The 20,310-nt window shown below is 41.4% G+C and overlaps 1 protein-coding gene across 15 annotated transcripts in view; it reads left to right on the top strand.

Moving 5' to 3' along the window:
• ARHGEF9 (Cdc42 guanine nucleotide exchange factor 9) overlaps nt 1–20,310 on the top strand; it is a 251,908-nt gene that overhangs the window by 175,966 nt on the left and 55,632 nt on the right. For all 15 annotated transcript variants that reach the window (XM_080653046.1, XM_080653038.1, XM_080653042.1 and 12 more), the window contains 2 exons: nt 82–213; nt 15,236–15,479. In XM_080653046.1, coding sequence (XP_080509172.1) covers nt 82–213; nt 15,236–15,479 — 376 coding nt within the window. The remainder of the gene's footprint in view (nt 1–81; nt 214–15,235; nt 15,480–20,310) is intronic.

Raw genomic sequence — 20,310 nt, 5'->3', positions numbered from 1 at the left:
TATAGCCCTAGGTGCCTCCAGGCAGGTGATGGGTCCATCCCTCCTGCCTGGCTGCCTCTCACTGTCACATGTCCTTCCCAGGGTGAGGACATCCTAGACAGGAGCTCGGAGCTGATCTACACTGGGGAGATGGCCTGGATCTACCAGCCCTATGGCCGCAACCAGCAGCGGGTCTTCTTCCTGTTTGACCACCAGATGGTCCTCTGCAAGAAGGTAATCACATCCTCTTCTTCCCTGAGGGATTTGGGCACTTCAGGGGGCACCAGCCTCTCCTTCTTTATCATCCCCAAACTCAATAAAGTGGGTTAAAACTATGGGTCAAAAGCAGACAGGAGATTGGCAGCAATTCCATATTGGGATGACTGGTATGGCATGAACATCATAGGTAAAGCTGGCTTTTGGGCAGTAAAGCTCTGAAGATAAGATGTTTTTGTCTTGGTATCATTTTTACTATTTACCCTCCTGCCCCTGGTGATCCTTCTCCACTATCTTCCACCCAGATCTGATAGCCTACTGATTTACACTAGGCATTAAAAATATTTAAATATTTCTATCCCAGTTGGTGAATAGTGGCTTCCCTGAGCAAATTACCCCTATTTCCACTCTAATGGCTCTAGCCATCTGGACCCTCACTGCCCAAGAAACAACAAGTGTCCTCCTACCTTTCCCTGACAGGTATGTACTTTTGTGGTACAGGAATTTCCCCTTTGCCCTTATTTATTTTCTACATAAGTTGTATCACTTTCCTATAACTCTTGACTATGCTTTTCTCCACCATTCATTCTCTGTAATCCTTTTGATGAGATGTCTTACTCTTGTCATTGACCTCTGGCTGACTCAATGTGAGTGTTTGTTTCTTGGTCCCCAATCCTTGGAAGGTAGGAGGATGGCATATGTTCTCAGACTGATGGATATACTGTTCTCCTCTCCTGACGGTATACTGTTCCCCTCACTTTCTTTCTCAACATAGGGAGTTCAGACCACTTTTGGCTCCAGGGAGTGGTTGGGAAGAATTGTGGACCAGGGAAAATAAAAGAGAAGGGAAAACCAAAGAATGCTTAGAGTGACTTTCTAAATTTGTTGTCCTACCCTTGGCTCTGACTGCATCATCCAGTCCCTTTGTTCTTAACCTTATCCAGTAGTAAATGCATCTTAAGAGGAATGGTGAGTCTTGAAATACCTAGTTAAAAATTGTCATTTTTTTCCAGCCTGAGACATGAGCTACACATTTGTTTTTAAGCACCCTGTTCTCTGTGTGTGCCACATCTTTCATTAAAACTTTGTCCATTTGCCTTTGACAGTGGATTGAGAGAACAAATTGAGTTTTGAATCAAAGTGCCTCAGTGTTGGAGATAAGCTTTGAATGCAAGTTCCGGAACCAATAGTGGATTGGTTAATGGGTACAATAATTATCTTGGTCTGGAGCTGACCTTGGAAGACAGAACTTTTATGATTATTGAACTTTGCCAAATACCAGGCCTCTTCTTAGCTCCCCTCCCCCCACAATTCTTCCTAGGACATCTATCAAATCAGGAGATGGAATTGTTGAGGGTTAACTCTTAAGATTTATTGCAAAAACTTACTAATTTTGCAAATTATTATGCAAAATCTTTCCCATAGTGTACATTGGAAATTGGGATTGCCTGAGCCACTTAGAACAGCTTTAAAAATGTGTAGCTTAATTTAGAGGGTGTGTGTATCTATATACACATATATATGTATATGTTTATGAATTAAGTGGCAATTATAGTAGATGTGAAGATACCAGTGACTTCTAATTATGTGATCCATTCTTTAATTTTTGCTATCCTCATTCTTTTCTTGTCACTTTTCTTTTGAAAAATGTAGATAAGATTCTTTGTTCTCTTTTTTCCTGTCCTCTATGATGGCTGGCTCCGGTCCTCTTAATCTCATTGCCCTGATATTTTAGCTATGCATGTGTATTGTTATTTTTCCTGATATAATTATACTGGAAATTATTTTGCTGCTTTTGGGGATTTTCCCCCTTTTCTCCATGTTTGCCCTTTCACTTTTTAGTGGGGAAGGGAGGAGAGCCCATTTCTCCTCTACTCAGTCATTTATCCACTAAAGTTCCTACAGCCCTGAAGTTGCCCAAACAGACTTTTTCTTGTATCTTCTGTCAGTGGTGCCAGTCTGGACATGCTCTGTTGTCTCCTGTGTCATAACTACTTGGTATTTATGTTGTTTTTGTCATATTCTGGAAAGTCAGAACTAAATAGAGTTTAATGATGCTAGAGAGAGGACTTCTTTTGTTCAAGTAACTTTCTACATTTGGGCTATTTCTTCTTGCACTGATTGGCCCGACTTGGAGGATGAGCCATTCAGGACAACTAGAAATGCAAACATAGCAACAGAAATGGGGATAGAGGGAAAGAAGATGAGGAGTTGAAGCCAGAACAACTGGGTCCTAGACTCTACTGTCTCTTACTAATTAGTCTAACCTTGGGCAGTGCTTTAACTGTAAATTATTATTTTTCCTCAGTGTCAAAGCAGGTCCATTATAAAATTTATCTCAGGAGGTTTTGAGAAGAACCCTGTAAGTTATTAGGAAGCAATGAAGTTTACTCTTAAGAGCATGGATTCTAGGGCCAGACAAGAAGGAACCAATTTCTTTTTTTTCCATGAGCTGCATGACCTTGAACAAATTATCTTTGCCTATTATTATCCCCTCATTTGCAAAATGAGAATCATAATCATGTCTACATAGAAGGGAAGTAGGTAAGGTCAAATGATACAAAATAATTTCAGTGAGTGGCACATAGTAAGTATATAGTAAATCCTAGCCACTGTACATTTAGTGTCACTAGTCATTTATTCAGCAGATTTTCATTGGGAGGCAGTATCCAGAAGGTTAAACAATCATAGATTCTAGAGCCAGATAGCCTGGACTCAAGGTACAGCTCTTCCATTTAGTATTTTTTTTCCTGAGCAAGTTTATTAACTGCTCTATGTCTAGAGTTCCTCATAAAATGGGATTATAACAGTACCTTCCTTATAGAATTGTTGTGAGGATTATTTAAGTTAATAAATGCAAAGCATTGAGTAATACATAAAGAAAATGTGATATACACAATGGAATCTTACTAAGCCTGAAAATAGAAGAAACTCTTGCCATTTGCAACAATATGGATGAACTTGGAGGGCATTATGCTGAATAAAATAAGACAGAGAAAGACAAATACCTTATGATCTATCTTATATATGGAATTTAAAGCATTTGAACTCATAAAGACAGAGAATAGAATGGTTGTTGATGGGCTGGTGGAGTGGAGGAAATAGGGAGATATTGGTCAAAGGATGAAAACTTTCAGTTATACCAGATGAACAAGTTCTCGAGAGCTAATGTACCAGCATGGTTATCATAGTGATACTGTGTTGTATTCTTAAACTTTACTAAGAAAGTAGAACTTAAGTTTTCTTATCACAAAAAAATGGTGATGCATATGTTAATTAGCTGGATTGTGGTAATTACTTCACAGTGTATATGTATATCAAAGCATCACATTGCATATCTTAAATATATACCTCAATAAAGCAGGAGAAAAAGGCAAAGCACTTAGAATAGAATTGGCACATAAATTATGCTAAGTGTTCACTGTTGCATTGTTGTTATTACTTTGTTATTAATAAGTATGTACTCTTGATGCTGAAATGAAATAATGAGAAAAATAAATCTAATCTCAGTCCCTGTGCCTTCCCCAGGATCTGGAGAAAAAATCGGGGTGATTCAGACTAGGGGGGTAATAACCAGGGCCCCGTCTAAAGAGACAAAGAGGACCTTATTGACAATCAGACTACAATTCTGAACAGTTGCATTCCCCAGATTACATTATCTGTCATTTGTACAAAATGTCCTACAGTATTTTACTAAACCTAATAAAAACTCAGTGAGTCCAAATTCAAATAGCTCCCATCTGTTTCAATTATGCAATGTCAGGGTTGGGGGTAGATTCCTTGCTAGAACCATGGTTAGGGCCAGGATGCTTGTCTGCAGACATCTGGGGCTCTCCTGGAGAAGTAAAACTTCCTTAACATCCTCCATCTCATATTACTGAAAGGGAAAAGGAGGAAGGGTGATATACTATTGGAAACAACCCCATTTAAGCAGGGAACTTGTGGCAACCCAGACAGCATCTCTGAGCACTTATTTCACCATGTCCCAATGAAAACACTCAGTCAACCATTAACAAATGGCATGTAAGCAGCCTGTTTCCAATAGGACCATAGGCAACCAGAGTTCAGAGAGGTTTGTCTCTTTGTTATGAGCAGAAACTAAGCAGAAAAACCTCTAAGGCTTTGTCAACTGTCTTTCCTAGGACAACTGCTGAGTGAGGTACGACAAGGAAGGTGCTGTGCTTGGCACAGGTTAAATGAGCAGACAAAACTAAAAGCTGTGAAACAGAACAAATGTAGCTCAACAATGTGGTAGCTGAGTGTCAATTGTGTAAGGGTGTATAGTCTGTGCTAGCATTCACAAAAGGGAAACCTTAGTGAGGAGCGAGGGTACAGTCAGAGAAGGCTTCTTTAGGGAGGAAGGATGTGTGAATTTTACTTTAAAGGCTGGATGTATTGAAATAGGAAGCATCACTGGGGCAGAGAGGAGGTATTTGTGTGAGCCCAAGATATAGATATGTGATTTTGATGAGTGAGTGGCAAATAATATTAGCCATCCACCACTACCACCCCACTCCCACCCTGAAAGGGGTATGCAAAATTTCCAGGGATAGTGGGGTAGCTATGTAAATTTTTAAATGTTTAGAGTTAACTTTGCTTTGATTTATTTTCAGTCACAATATGTAACTTACTTTGGAAGTTTAAATGAACTAAAGGAGGGCATGGAGAGTTTTATGTTTATCAAAAGGAACTCTAAAATGATACAAAATAGCCCTAACCGGTTTGGCTCAGTGGATAGAGCATCGGCATCGGGACTGAAAGGTCCCAAGTTCGATTCCAGTCAAGGGCATGTACCTTGGTTGCGGGCACATCCCCAGTGGGAGGTGTGCAGGAAGCAGCTGATTGATGTTTCTCTCTCATCAATGTTTCTAACTTTTTATCCCTCTCCCTCTCTGTAAAAAAAAATCAATAAAATATTTAAAATGATACAAAACGTTGGTCTGGGAGCAAGAAAGCTGAACTTCATATCTATGAGAACATTGGCTTCCTTGTAACTGAATGCAGGTTCCACTGCCTGCCGCAACAAAAGCCAAATTCATGAGAGAGGTGCTAATGAGAAGAAAAGTGGTTTATTCAAGTGCCAGCTGCCTGAGACAATGGGGGACTCGCATCCCAAAGCCCATTTTAACTTCTCAGTGCAGGCAGGGGTTTTTATTGGGAGGGAACGAGAAAGCAAACAAAGAAATCAGGAGGGTGGTGTTTGAAACTTCTCTACATGTAAGTCATCACAGTCCATTCTGATGATTATCTCAAAACAGTTCAAGTGGAGATCAAGTTTTTATGGCTGAGAGATAGCACGTCTCCCAGAGCCAGAATGTCCAGTTACTTGAGTTAGCCTCTTTCCCCAAAGCTAGTTCCTGGAACTCTTACACATATATGCAACATATCCATGCTTTACATATTAGTTAATAATTCACCTTTCATAAAAATACTTTTAACAAAATCAATATTAAAAATAGAAAAAATGGAGGCTGGATAGGCAGGCCTTCATGCACCTCCTCTCAGGGCCACACTGGAGATACAACTAAATTGGAGAACATTCACTTGGAATTACCAACTGAAGTCTAGCTGAGGAGGAGAGTTATCCTATCTAATAAAGAGGGAATATGCTAATTGACCATCACACCCTCACAAATGGTGGCACCCACAGCCAATAAGGAGGGAATATGCTAATTGACTGTCACACCCCAGAAGATGGCAGCACCCACAGCCACAAGATGGTGGCACCCAGTCCCCTCAGCCCCGCTGGGATGGCAGGTACGTGGCACAGCCAGGCCTGCCTCCAAGTGGGTCTGGCCGCTCCACACACCTGCCTCCAGAGTCCCCGAGTCCTCTCAGCCCCCCTGCTGCCCAGGGCCAGCCCGAGGCACAGGCAAGCCTCAGATGTCACTGCCCAGCCACCCAGGTGCACACAAGCCTCAGATGGAGGCTGCCCAGCCGCCCAGGGCTGGCTCAAGGTGCAGGCAAGCCTTGGATGGCAGCTGCCTAGCTACCCAGGGCCTGCCCAAGGCTCAGGTACCAGGCCCGGTTGAGGCTTGCACTGCTGGCAGTGGCAGCAGTGGAGGTGTGATGGGGGTGTCGCCTTCCCCTGATCACTGGGTCACCTCCTGCCCCTGAGGGCTCCCAGCCTGTGAGAGGGGGCAGGCCGGACTGAGGGACCGCCCCCTCCAGTGCATGAATTTTCATGCACTGGGCCTCTAGTATCTAAGAAAGACAGAAAACACCTGGAGACTGGTAGGAAGGTCAAGGTCATGAGAGGAGCTTACCCAGTTTCCAGGGTTGGCAGGCTGGTAGTACAAGAGTGATGAGGGAGCTCCTGGCTATGGGAGGGTCTGTCTCCTCAGAAGATAGAGGCCCAAAACTCAGGCTGAGCTCCACAGTCTGGAGCACCAAAGCTTAAATCCATGGCCTATGTAATATCCAGCTGTGAAAGGCCACAGGGCTGCTGGCCACAGCGGAGTCTGGAGCCAGTAAACCAAAGACAGTTGGAGAGAAAGCTGAAGTTTCAGTTCTTTTGTTTGGTGTGTGTGTGTGTGTGTGTGTGTGTGTGTGTGTGTGTGTGTATTTAAACCAGAGCACAGTAGTATTCATTTGAAGTTACCAAGGCTTTGGTGCAGTGGCTCGGACTGGAGGTGCCTAAGGAGAGGCTGGGGTGGGAAGCATTGTGGGGAGATGTGGAAAAGCAGCAGCCAGGAGTCCTTCATTTGGTTGTAGGTCCCCAAACCCAAATGGCCATTTTTCCAGAAAGGAGCTGGCCACTCCCAGTAGCCTCAGGGCAGAAAAAGGAAAGAAAAACCCACCCTAGGTGATACAGCCTATCCCACCATCAGGAGCCCTGCCTGGAACACCCTGCATTTTGACCTTTTTGGAGGAAACAAAAGCAGAGGCCAAACCCAAACAGTCTCAGGGGACTTCAGTAACCAAATTGGGGAGGAGCCATCTGCCCCACTGTCCTGAGAAACAGACTCCTACTTTTGCTGCATGAGAGAATTGATAAAACTCCAGGTTTCCTTTCGACCCACTTTTCTCCATACAAGGATCTCTGTCCAGCTGAGGGCAGAGTAATATTTCGGGACACTCATGGAGGAGTAGCCCCGGGGAAGGGAAACACAACCAGCAACATTCCCTGAAAGCTAATCAGCACCTCCCCTGCCTAAAGCCCTTTCAGAAACAGACTTTTTAAAAAATATATTTCATTGATTTTTTTACAGAGAGGGAGAGGGATAGAGAGTTAAAAACATCAGTGAGAGAGAAACATTGATCAGCTGCCTCCTGCACACCCCCTACTGAGGATGTGCCTGCAACCAAGGTACATGCCCTTGACCAGAATCGAACCTGGGACCTGTCAGTCCACAGGCCAATGCTCTAGCCACTGAGCCAAACCAGTTAGGGAAGAAACAGACTTTTGAGTGATTAAGTTTAACAGCTGCCTAGCAGTCAAAGGTGATCAGAGTCAGAGCCTGGAAAACCAGGGAAGTTTGATGACCCAGTCCTGGGCCCATGCTGCAAACAAACCTACATTAAGAGGGCAGCTTGGCCCCTCCTGCTTGTAGCCAAGTCCAATGGAGTCAGACACAAATGGTGGATTGCTTGGAGCTCCAAGCAGGTTGCTGAAAGCAAAAGAGGACACTTCCTGACAGTGGATAGCACCTAAATACCTCACAGGAAGCCCAGAATTGGCAGGCAGAACAGAGCCACAGTCATCAGAAGAATAAGATCCAAAGGAATCTCCCATGGGGCACTAAACTCTGCTAAAATGAACACCACTTCACTTTTGTTTTCTATTTTTTTCTCCTTTTTTATTTTTTTTTAAATTTTTCTCTTTACTTTCTTTTTTCCCCTTTTTAAATTTATCTTTATCTGTTTTATTGATTTGTTATTATTCTAGTCTCTATTGTTTAAAGCATATATATAAATTTTCTCTTCTCTTTTTATGGGGAGTGGGGGTGTCCCTCAGCCTGACCTGCACCCTCTCCAATCCAGGAGCCCTCAGGGGATGTCCTACTGACAGCTTAGGCCCACTCACGGTGGTTCTCTGCTCTCTGCAGGCCCTGCCTGTTCCACACCAGGGTGACTGCCAAGCAGGCCATGCTGGGTGTTGCCTGCGGGTCACACTTGCCTGCTCTCCAGTCGCCACTGCGACGTCCAAGCAGGCCATGCTGGGTGCTGCCTGTGGGCTGCACTTCACTGCTCCTGGGTCACTGAGGCCATGCTGGGTGCTGCCTGTGGACGTGCTTGCCTGCTCCCAGGTTGCCATGGCAACAGCCAAGCAGGCTGTGCTGGGAGCTGCCTCCTCCCTGCTGTCAGTCTCCATGGAGGCCATGAGGTTAATTTGCATAGTCACTCCTGATTGGCTGGTGGGCATTGCGCAGTGACAGTCAATTTGCATATTTCTCTTTTATTAGTGTAGATAGTACTGGAAGACCTAGCCATAGCGATTAGACAAGGAGAAATAATAAAGGCATCCAAACTGGAAAGGAGGAAGTAAAACAGTCATTATTCACAGATGACATGATATTGTACATAGAAAACCCTAAAAAAAACTAGTTATATAAAATAACTAGATTTAATAAATGAATTTGACAAAGTAGCAGGATACAAAAGTAACACGCAGATTTCCATGGCATTTTTATACACCAATAACAAACTATCAAAAAGAAAAATTTTTAAAAATCCCATTTACCATTGCAACAAAAAAATTAAGATACTTAAGAACAAATGTAACCAAGGAATTAAAAGACCTGCCCTCCTGCCTGTCTAGCATGGCTCAGTAGTTGAGCATCGACCTATGAACCAGGAGGTCATGGTTAGATTTCTGGTCAGGGCACATGCCCAGGTTGCAGGCTTGATCCCCAGTGTGGGGCGTGAAGAAAGCAGCCAATCAATGATTCTCTCTCATCATTTATGTTTCTATCTCTCTCACCATCTCTCTTCCTCACTGAAAGCACTAAAAAATATTTTATAAATAAATAAATAAATAAATAAATAAATAAATAAAATTACCTGCCCTCTGAAAATTACACAACCTTGAAAAAAGAGAGAGGAAGATATAAGCAACTGGAAGAATATACCATGTTTATGAATCTAAGCAATGCATAGATTCAGTGCAATCCCTGTTAAAATAGCAATCGCATATTTCACAGATCTAGAACAAACACTCCCAGAAAATTATATGGAACCAAAAAAGGTCTCTAATAGCTTTTGCTGTCTTGAAATAGATGAAGAAAGTTGGAGGAATCACGATACCAGATATCAAGTTATACTACAAGGCCACTGTACTAAAAACAGGCTGGTACTGGCCCAGGAACTGGCATATAGATCAGTGGAGCAGAATAGAGAACTAAGAATCAACCCAAACCATGATGCTCAATCAATATTTGACAAAAGAGGCAAGGGCATACAGTGCTGTAAAGATATTCTCTTCAATAAATGGTGTTAGGAAAACTGGACAGATAAATGCAAAAAAAAAAAAAAATGAAACTAGACCACCAACTTACAACCATAAGCAAAATTAAACTCAAAATGGATTAAAGACTTAAATGTAAGTTGGGAAACCATAAAAATCCTAGAAGAAACCATAAGCAGCAAAATCTCAAACATCTTTCATAGCAATATGTTTACCAATACATCTCCTAAGGCAAAGGAAACTGAGGAGAAAATAAACAAATGGGACTACATTAAAATAAAAAGCTTCTGCATAGCAAAAGCCATCAAAAAAAGGAAAAGAGACCCTGTTGCAAGGGAGAACATATTTGGTAATGATACATCTGATAAGGATTAATTTCCAAAATATACAAGGAATTCATACAACTTAACAAAAGAAAGACATACAATGCAATTAAGAAATGGGCAAAGGGTCTAAATAGATATTTCTCCAAAACAGACATACAGGAGGCCGAGACATATGAAAAAATTTTTAAAGTCACTAATCATCTGAGAGATAAAATTAAAATGACAATGAGTTATCACCTCACACCAGTCAAAATGGCTATCATCAACAAATCAACCAATGGCAAATGTTGTTGAGGATATAAAGAAAAGGGCCCCTAGTACACTGCTGATGGGAATGCAGACTGGTGCAGCCACTGTGGAAAAGAGTATGGCCCTCCCTCAAAAAATTAAAACTAGGACTCCCATTTGACCCATTTATCCCACTTCTAGGAATATATCCTAAGAAAGCAGAAACACCAATCAGAAATAATATATGCACTCCTATATTCACAGCAGTGTAACTTACAACAACTTAGATTTGGAAGCAGCCCAAGTGTCCATCAGTAGATGAGTGAATAAAAAAGTTATGGTACATTTGCTCCATGAAATACTATGCAGCTGTAATAAAAGGACCTCTTACCCTTTGAGACAGCATTGAAGGACAGGTAGAATATTAGTATAGGCAAAATAAACCAGTTAGATGAGTATCACATGATCTCACTCATTTGTGGAATCTGATGAACAAAATAGATACAGAGACATAGAAGTATGGAACAGACTGAGGAATTTCAGAGGGAAGGCAGGGGTGGGAGTTGGGGAGTGATAAACCTGGAATCTTATATGCACACTAGAGGCCCAGTGCATGAAATTCGTGCACAGAGGGGGGTGTCCCTCAGCCCAGCTTGTACCTTCTCCAATCGGGGACCCCTTAAAGGATGTCCAACTGCCCATTTAGGCCCGATCCTGGTAGGACATCCCTCTCACAATCCAGGACTGCTGGCTTGCCTGCCTGCCTGCCTGATTGCCCCTAACTGCTTCTACCTGCCAGCCTGATCACCCCCTAACCACTCCCCTGCCAGCCTGATCGATACCTAACTGCTCCCCTGCCAGCCCGATTGCCCCTAACTGTCCTCCCCTGCAGGCCTGGTCACCCCCAACTGCCCTCCCCTGCAGGCCTGGTCACCCCTAATGGCCCTCCCCTGCTGGCCCAGTCACCCCTAACTGCACTCCCCTGCCAGCCTGGTCACCCCTAACTGCCCTCCCCTGCAGGCCTGGTCACCCCCAACTGCCCTCCCCTGCAGGCCTGGTCCCCCCACAACTGCCCTCCCCTGCAGGCCTGGTCTCTCCCAATTGCCCTCCCCTGCAGACCTGGTTGCCCCTAACTGCCCTCCCCTGCCATCCTGGTCACCCCTAACTTCCCTCCCCTGCCAGCCTGGTTGCCCCTAACTGCTCTCTCTTGTTGGCCTGGTTGCCCCCAACTGCCCTCCCCTGCCAGCCTGGTCACCCCTAACTGCCCTCCCCTGCAGGCCTGGTCCCCCCCAACTGCCCTCCCCTGCATGCCTGTTTGCCCCCAACTGCCCTCCCCTGCAGGCCTGGTCCCCCCCCAACTGTCTTCCCCTGCTGGCCATCTTGTGTCCACATGGGGGCGGCCATCTTTGACCACATGGGGGCGGCCATCTTGTATGTTGGAGTGATGGTCAATTTGCATATTACATCTTTATTATATAGGATATGCATAGCTCATGCATACAAACAACTGTGTGCTGAAGGCCTGGGAGGAGAAGGTGTGGGATGGAAGGGGTCAATGGGAAAAAAAACACAAAAGAGACATTTGTAATACTTTCAGCAATAAAGATAAAATTTTAAAAACAATATTTAAAGAATAGAGGGGTGGGTTTCATCATGTCCTGGTAACTGCGTGTTTAGATTTGACCTTAACAACCATTTTACAAGGTAAGGATGACTCCCCTCGTTTCTTAGATGAGGAAATTGAGGCTCAGAGAGGTTATATGGCTTGCACAAGAACACACAGTAGGTTAAACTCATGGTTTTGGACTCTAACGCACTCCACTGTTTCATGCTGCTTTATGTCATTAACTATCCTTTGTAATTGGATTTTCTGATCAGTGGGTCATTCCTATCACATCCTTACACTTGACCTTATGACTAATCTGGTGCTTGAAAACTCATATTCAACTCTCTGAGGGGTCAGAAAGAGCAGGCAAAGGGGGAATTTTATTTTTTTGAAAGTGATTTTTTAAAAATATATTTTTATTAATTTCAGAGAGGAAGAGAGAGATAGAAACATCAATGATGAGAATCATTGACTGGTGCCTCCTGCGGGATCCAGCCCACAACCCAGGCATGTGCCCTGACTGGGAATTGAACCATGAACTCCTGGTTCATAGGTCAATGCTCAACCTCTGAGCCATGCCAGCTGGGCCTAATTTTAATGACATATCTCTCTTGCCCTGTTCCCCTGTCACAGAGACAGAATTCTCTATCATTGCTTGTTATCCTTAAATTAAAAAAAAAAAAAAACACAATAGAAGATTTAGTTGATGCTTTTAATTTAGCTTCAAGATCATGTACATCAAGCATGTCAAACTCGCGGCCCACAATGAATATTTTTGTGGCCCAGCTAATATAACAGTATGTAAGAAACGTTTTAATAAAAATTTCATAACTTAATTTTTACAATATCCTGTTATACATAGTTATTAATAACGAACTACAACATTCGCTAATGACTGATTACTATAATCGTGTTGCATTCATTTCCCTTATGCGCCTTATGTGCAGGCGCACCATTTCTCTCCACTAATACTAGCAGCTAATATTTTAGCAGCCGATTGCCACATCATTAGTTCTGGACTGACTTGTTTGGTGTGTGCAACAGGAAATATTTCGCTTTTGGGAAACAAGAAAAATAGGTTTATTTGCATTACATTTATTATATTGTGCAGTTATTCAGTGTCTGATAAGTTAATGTTCAAGAAAAATATTAATTTTTATTAAAATGTTCTATTATTTTATGTCAATGATTACTCATTTATTTCAGCCCTTTGTGTTCAGCATGTCTCTATTGAAATAAACCTACATTTCTATGAAAATAGAAGCTTTTGGTTTTTTTGCGGCCCACATAAACTTAAAACTTGTTTATTTGGTTTGTTAGCCTTTGAGTTTGACATTTTGGAAACTAGTAAAGGTTTTGAAGGTTGACAATGATTATGACACACCAACTCAGAGAAAAAGGAAGCTGTAGGCTGAAGTTAGGAATAAAGGGAGTTTGAGACTGCCTTATTCTAGCATAGTGGTTACCCACCTGTGTGGTCCAGACTTGTATTACTGGGTCTATGTGTAGTTGTATTATGTATTGTAAGGCAGGTTTCAAGCCTTTACAGATCAAACTAGATTATATTGATCCATTCTAAGCTTGTCCTGCTTTTGTAATTAGATTAGCCTGACAGAGCCCACTTTTAATGTATATTTCCACAAAGTGTTCCTTAGGATGTGGAAGTTAGTGCATGGGAGCCACTCCATTCTTTTGGCCAGACTGAGCCTGATGGTAAAAGGAACCCAGGCTATGAAAGAGGGTTGGAGCAACATTTTCCCACTCTTTGTAGATGACCTCTTCTTCTCCTGTGAACTTGATGCCAGGGGCACCCAACAGATCAGAACCCAAATGTACTCACAGCCTATGTATGTGAATGATTATTATGGGAGGGAAAAGTACAATGTGATGATTATTTTTTTCAAAACAGTTCAACAAGATCTGTATTTTCAAGCCTGAAGCTTCAGTATTAACAGAGATATGTGGGAAATCCCTAAGGATTGCCTTCTACAGCCCTACCAAAAAGTCCAGTTTATCATGCAGTGTAAAGAGTTAGGATTGGGAATGTGGCCATGGCCAAAGGCAAATCCTTGGCAGATAGCCTGCAGCTGAGAAATGAGTCATGTAAAGCGATTCAGTAGAATGGAAATAGTTTAATCAAACCATATCATATTAATAAAAGTTAATGAGCATTTCTGACTCTGTCAAATTGTCTAAAAGTCCAAGTATAGGCCAACAGGAGGGAGAATTGGCCAGAAAGGGCCCCTGCTACTATCGAGGACATCTGTCTGGACAGGGCTCACTGGAGTCTTCTTTCACCAGACTCAGCCACACCACTTGTCCCAGCATTAGGTGTGCTCTCAGAGTAAGCTTAGGACAGTGCTGAGAGAAAGCACTGAAAGACTACTCAGAGACCCTCATCAGACTTTATATTCCATAGGCCCACAGGTTATTTAATCTGTCTCTCTGTTCTTTAACTTATGAAATATTTGACATTCAAAAAGATATGAAAATTATGATGCACACCCATGTACTTACTATTCAATTTAAGAAATATTTTTACAAATAGTCTTCCTCCTCTCCTTTTCTGCTTCTTCCCTTCTCTTCCTTCCTTGCCTATCCCCATTCTCATCATTGTACTGAATTTCTCATGTATTGTTGTTGTATTTTTATAGTTTTTGTACATATGTATGTATCCTTAAACATGTGGCAGCTTTTGTATGTTTTTAAACCTTATATAAGTAAAGTAGATACAGATGAAATAAACTATATAGAAATTAAGGGAATGATGAGCATGGCATTTAGATGGAGTTTGCTTTGTCATCATAGATTTTGGATTGTGTGATGGGTTCACCAAAACTTAATACATTATTAAAAGTAATTAAGTAGCTTTGGCCAGTGTGGCTCACTTGGTTGGGCATTGTACTATGCTGGTTCAATTCCAAGTCAGGGCACATGCACAGGTTGCGAACTCAATACCCAGTAGGGGGTATGCAGGAGACAGCCGATGTATGTTTCCCTCTCACATCAAGGTTTCTCTCTCTCTCTCTCCCTCTCCCTTCCTCTCTCTCTAACAATCAATGAAAATATTAAAAAATTAATTAAGTAAATAAATATAGAAATAAGAGCACTATTCATGGACTAATGATGAGTTAGGATTAATCTAATTCTGTGCACTCAAGAGCAAAACAACTATGATAATAACAGATAAGCAATATACTATTTGTATATATGAACTTCTATTTTTCTCATACAATAAGGTTTGTAAGATTCATCCATGTCAATATGTGAAGTTCTTTATTAATTTTATCTCCATTTCTTCTGCCATACTAGGCCTTCTCCAAAAATCCCCACAACACTAAGATAATGTGCCCAAATTTAGACCAAAACACCTCCCATTGGCAGTATTAGCATCCTGATGTGCCTATGCGCCAACTCTCCTGGTACCCACACTCTACATACCTTTAACATAGTCTTCTCTTCCTTCCCACCTAGGACCTGATTCGGAGAGACATCCTATACTACAAAGGCCGCATTGACATGGATAAATATGAGGTAGTAGACATTGAAGATGGCAGAGATGATGACTTTAATGTCAGCATGAAGAATGCCTTTAAACTTCACAACAAGGAGACTGAGGAAGTGCACCTATTCTTTGCCAAGAAGCTGGAGGAGAAGATACGCTGGCTCAGGGCTTTCAGAGAAGAGAGGAAAATGGTACAGGAAGATGAAAAAATTGGTAAGTGACTTCAGAAGAGAACAAAGAATATGGTTATGAAGAACATAGAGGATTTGAAATAGTTTTCATTTCTCTAGAGGCAGAAGGAAGGTTTATATTGCAAACTGACTTAATCCACTTTGTTGGTTCCCTATTATTAGGTGCTTTTTGGTAGATTCCAGTAGTTTCCATTAATTAGGGTTAAGTGAGTTATAGGTCAGCTTCCTCTACAGTCTCATTACTAGATAATACTATTACATGGAAAGCAAACCTCTGACTCAATTCTTTCAAACATACAGACATTTATCAGCAAACCAACATGAGAGCAGTTATACAGCCTATTCTGTAATTTCAAAGCAGTCTCAATTCTATTCTTAGATACATAATGGAATCTTCTGTGAAAAGTTAGTCAAAGAAGATTTGGTAATATAGTGACAGGATTCAGCTAACTTTCTAGTCAGAGTCTAATGACAGAATCCTTTCATGAAGGTCAAGTCATAACATCTGTTTTCAATTTTAAGCTTTAGGCTTCCTTCTGAAAGGCATAGGCTACAGGACTTACTGGATTCTTATACCCAGTTTTTGTGAGGGCTAAGGTGCCTGTAAGACATTTGTGGCCACTGCACATCTTGTATAACATTCACTTTCCCAATGAAAGTTCATTTTTAAAAAGATATGTTTAGCCGAAACCGGTTTGGCTCAGTGGATAGAGCGTCAGCCTGCGGACTGAAAGGTCCCGGGTTCCATTCCGGTCAAGGGCATGTACCTTGGTTGCGGGCACATCCTCAGTGGGAGGTGTGCAGGAGGCAGCTGATCGATGTTTCTCTCTCATCGATGTTTCTAGCTCTCTATCCCTCTCCCTTCCTCTCTATGAAATATCAATAAAATATATTTTGAGAAAAAAAAAGATATGTTTATATTGATTTTTAGACAGGGAGGAAGGGAGAGGGAGAGAGAGAAACTTCAATGTAAGAGATAAACATTGATTGGCTGCTTTCTGCACACCCTCTACTGAAGATCAAGCCTGCAACCTGGGCATGTACCCTAATCAGAAATGGAACCAGCGACCTTTTGGTGCATGGGATGACACTCAACCAACTAAGACACACCAGCTAGGGCTGAAAGTTCATTTTTAACATGTGTTAGGCTAATTAGGCCTCATGTATTAAGGTGACTGAATGGCTGGTAGTAGTGGCCTCTATAGGAAAGATTTCTGAGTGTTTAATATTGCTAAATATCACCTCTTGAGTGTACATTCCTGATTAGGGCACTTTAAATATTAACTAAATGCTCATAGAATATAGATTAAAACTAATGTAAATGTATATATCATATCCTCTGTATGAAAATATTTTGAAATAAATTAATAAATAGAGTCTAAAATCATAACTACTTGCATGATTTCCATTCACACTAAACCATACTCTTTTGTATGAGAGATTGTTCCCCTTTTCCACAAATGATATAGCTGGGAGAGATATTTATTTTTATTCTGCTTCCCAAATGGGATTTAGGCTCCATTGGATGTAGTTTTGTTTACAAAGTACTATCAGGTCTCTTGCCCATAGTCATGCATTTCTAATATAAAAATGTAAAAATCCAGGCTTTGTAATTCCCTTAAAAAATAGTTTCTGTGTTTGCACCACTCCAAATGGGAGTAGAATTTTACTTTAAAACACTTGTATACTCAAGTTTGTAGAAACTGCCTCTAGAAAAAAGAGCCTACCCACTGAGTTCTGGTACAATTGGATTCTCCTATCCTTCAGTGTAGGGGATTGAAATGGTCCAAAAGCAAGGAAATATAATTAGAAAAACACTGCTTAGTCTTATTCTAGTCTTCTCAAGTCTTGGTTAAAATGCATACTGATAATTGACTTTGAGTCACATTGGTGTCAAATTGCTTTTAGCATATGGGCATTGATTTGGGGCATGATGTGGAGTGGTACAGAAGTGCTACTGGCTTCTTCTCCCAAAGGCAGGCAATAACAGCCTTTGACATTGCATAGGTGGTTAGGGCTATTAAAGGAATTTTCTTAGTGTGCTTTCTGAAGCCCCTAGATCAACTTGAATATCCCCTCCATTCTCTCTGGTTCAAACACGATGTCTCACACACAATGTCCTAATGACCTATAACTTTGAGAATCTGCCTCTAATAGAAAAGCTTACAGAAGTTCAATCCTGGTAGGCCTATGTTTGTCTTTTAAAAAGTAAGTGTTTTTTCTGATTATAACTAAATTACTTTCATTGTAGACTTTCATTTGTAGACCAAATAATAATAATTAATTAAGTAATTAAAAAAAGAAAACTAAAAATCAGACATGAACATACGGAGCTAACTTTTATAAACATTTTAATATATTTTTCCATTTAAAAAACTAGCATGGCTGAATAGTTTTTTTCTATCTCTCCCTACTCCCCACCTCTCCCTGATGGTAGATATAATTGTACATCATTATTTTTCACTTAAAATTATATCATTATTATTTCCTTAAATCATTTAATATTTAATCATTATTCTTATTGCTGTCATATGGATTTACCATAATTTCATGTTTACTATTTTTATTTTTTAATTATAAAATATATACATGGACATAATAACCATTTATTTTTTTTTAAATATATTTCTTTATTGATTTCAGAGAGAAAAGGAGAAGGAGAGAGAGATAGAAACATCAATGATGAGAGAGAATCATTGATCGGCTGCCTCCGGCACGCCCCCTGCTGGGGATCAAGCCCGCAACCCAGGCATGTGCCCTTGACCGAAATCAAACCTGGAACCCCTCAGTCCGCAGGCTGACGCTTTAGCCACTGAGCCAAGCCGGCCAGGGCCATAATAACCATTTAAACACTTATAGATATGTAATAAAGAAAGTCTATAATGTTTTTCTTCTCTGTCCTACACTATGTGAGATAATCGTTATTAATTTGGTGTACATCTTTCCATACTTATCCAGTGTTCATATAAACTTCTATACACATCAGACTTTTAAATTTTTATTTACAAAAATTATACATAATACTCTGTAACTTGCTTTTATAAAACTTACTCATAAATAACTCTCCAGGTGAAGAACATAAAACATTACTCTAACTCTTTATATCAGGGTTCAATTGGAGAAGCATAACCAATAGGAGATTATTAAGGTATTTTTATAAGGAATTACCTTATATGATTGTGAATCCTGGCTGAGCAACTCCAAAATTGTAGGGCAGGCTGTCAGGAATGACAGATTATGGGCAGGCTTGAACTCATGGGCATAAGCCAAAGCTGTCATCTATAGACAGGAAGTTCATGAGAAGGATTGAACTCCAAGTACATGGACTGAAGTTGTGAGGCAGAATTTCTTATCACTCAGATAGGGGAGACCTCAGCGCTGCTTTTTTAAAAAAAAAATGGTAATAAGAACTACCATGAACTCTTATGTTCTTAAAAAATTTTAAGTGCATTATATAGTAACATAAGCGCCACAACCAGTGTTGTATAGCAAATCTCATCCTATCGAATAAAAGAGTACTATGCAAATTGACCATCACTCTAAGACACAAGATGGCCGCCCCATGTGGTCAAAGATGGCTGTCCCCATGTGGACACAAGATGGCCACCACAAGATGGCTGGCAGTTGTGGGCAGTTGGGGGTGACCAGGCCAGCAGAGAAGGGAAGTTGGGGGAGACCAGGCCAGCAGGGGAGGACAGTTGGGGGGGACCCAGGCCTGCAGGGGAGGGCAATTTGGAGGGGCCAGGCCTGCAGGGGAGGGCAGTTAGGGGTGACCAGGCCAGCAGGGGAGGACAGTTAGGGGTGACTGGGTCAGCAGGGGAGGGAAGTTGGGGGTGACCAGGCCTGCAGGGGAGGACAGTTAGGGGCGACCAGACTGGCAGGGGAGGGCAGTTAGGGGCAATTGGGCCGGCCAGGGAGCAGTTAGGTGTCGATCAGGCTGGCAGTGGAGTGGTTAGGGGGTGATCAGGCTGGCAGGCAGAAGCGGTTAGGGGCAATCAGGCAGAGGCAGGTGAGCGGTTGGGAGCCAGCAGTCCTGGATTGTGAGAGGGATGTCCAACTGCCCGTTTAGGCCTAAACGGGCGGTCTGACATCCCTCAAGGGGTCCCAGACTGGAGAGGGCGTAGGCTGGGCTGAGGGACACCCCCCCATGCACGAATTTCGTGCACCGGGCCTCTAGTATCTTATATAAAGGGAACTTTATACATATTCAACAGCAACTCCTCATTTCCCCTATTGCCAGCCTCTTGGAATTACCATTTTATTCTTTGCATTTATGAGTTTGACCTCATATTTAATTTACATACCTAATATAAAAAATCATGCCATATTTGTCCTTCTGTGACTGCCATATTTTACTTACCATAATGTCCTACAGATTAATCTATATTGTCACATATGGCAGAATTTCCTTCCTTTTTGGAGCTGAGGAGTATTACACTGTATGTATATACCATGTTATTTAATCCATTCATCTATTTATGGACATTTAATTTGTTTCTATATCTTGGCTATTGGGAATAGTGCTGCAATCAACATGTGAGTACAGATATCTCTTCAAGATCCTGATTGTAATTATTTTGGATATATATCTAGAAGTGGGATTACTAATCATATGATAGTTCTATTTTTAATTTTACTAAGAACCTCCTTACTGTTCTCCATAGTGGCTAAAGAATTTTAATTCTGAACAGTGTACTATGGTTCCAGTTTATCCACTTCCTTGCCAATACTTATCTTTTGTTTCTTTGATAATAGCTATCCAAACAGGAGTGAGGTGATTTCTTATGGTTTAGACTGGAATTTCCTAATGATTAGAAATGTTGAGAATCTTTTCATATACTTGTTGGCCATTT

The sequence above is a fragment of the Plecotus auritus genome (genome assembly GCF_963455305.1).
Source record: "Plecotus auritus genome assembly, chromosome: X".
In the NCBI taxonomy this organism is placed as follows: Eukaryota; Metazoa; Chordata; class Mammalia; order Chiroptera; family Vespertilionidae; genus Plecotus; species Plecotus auritus.
This window is presented reverse-complemented; position numbering and strand designations above follow the sequence as displayed.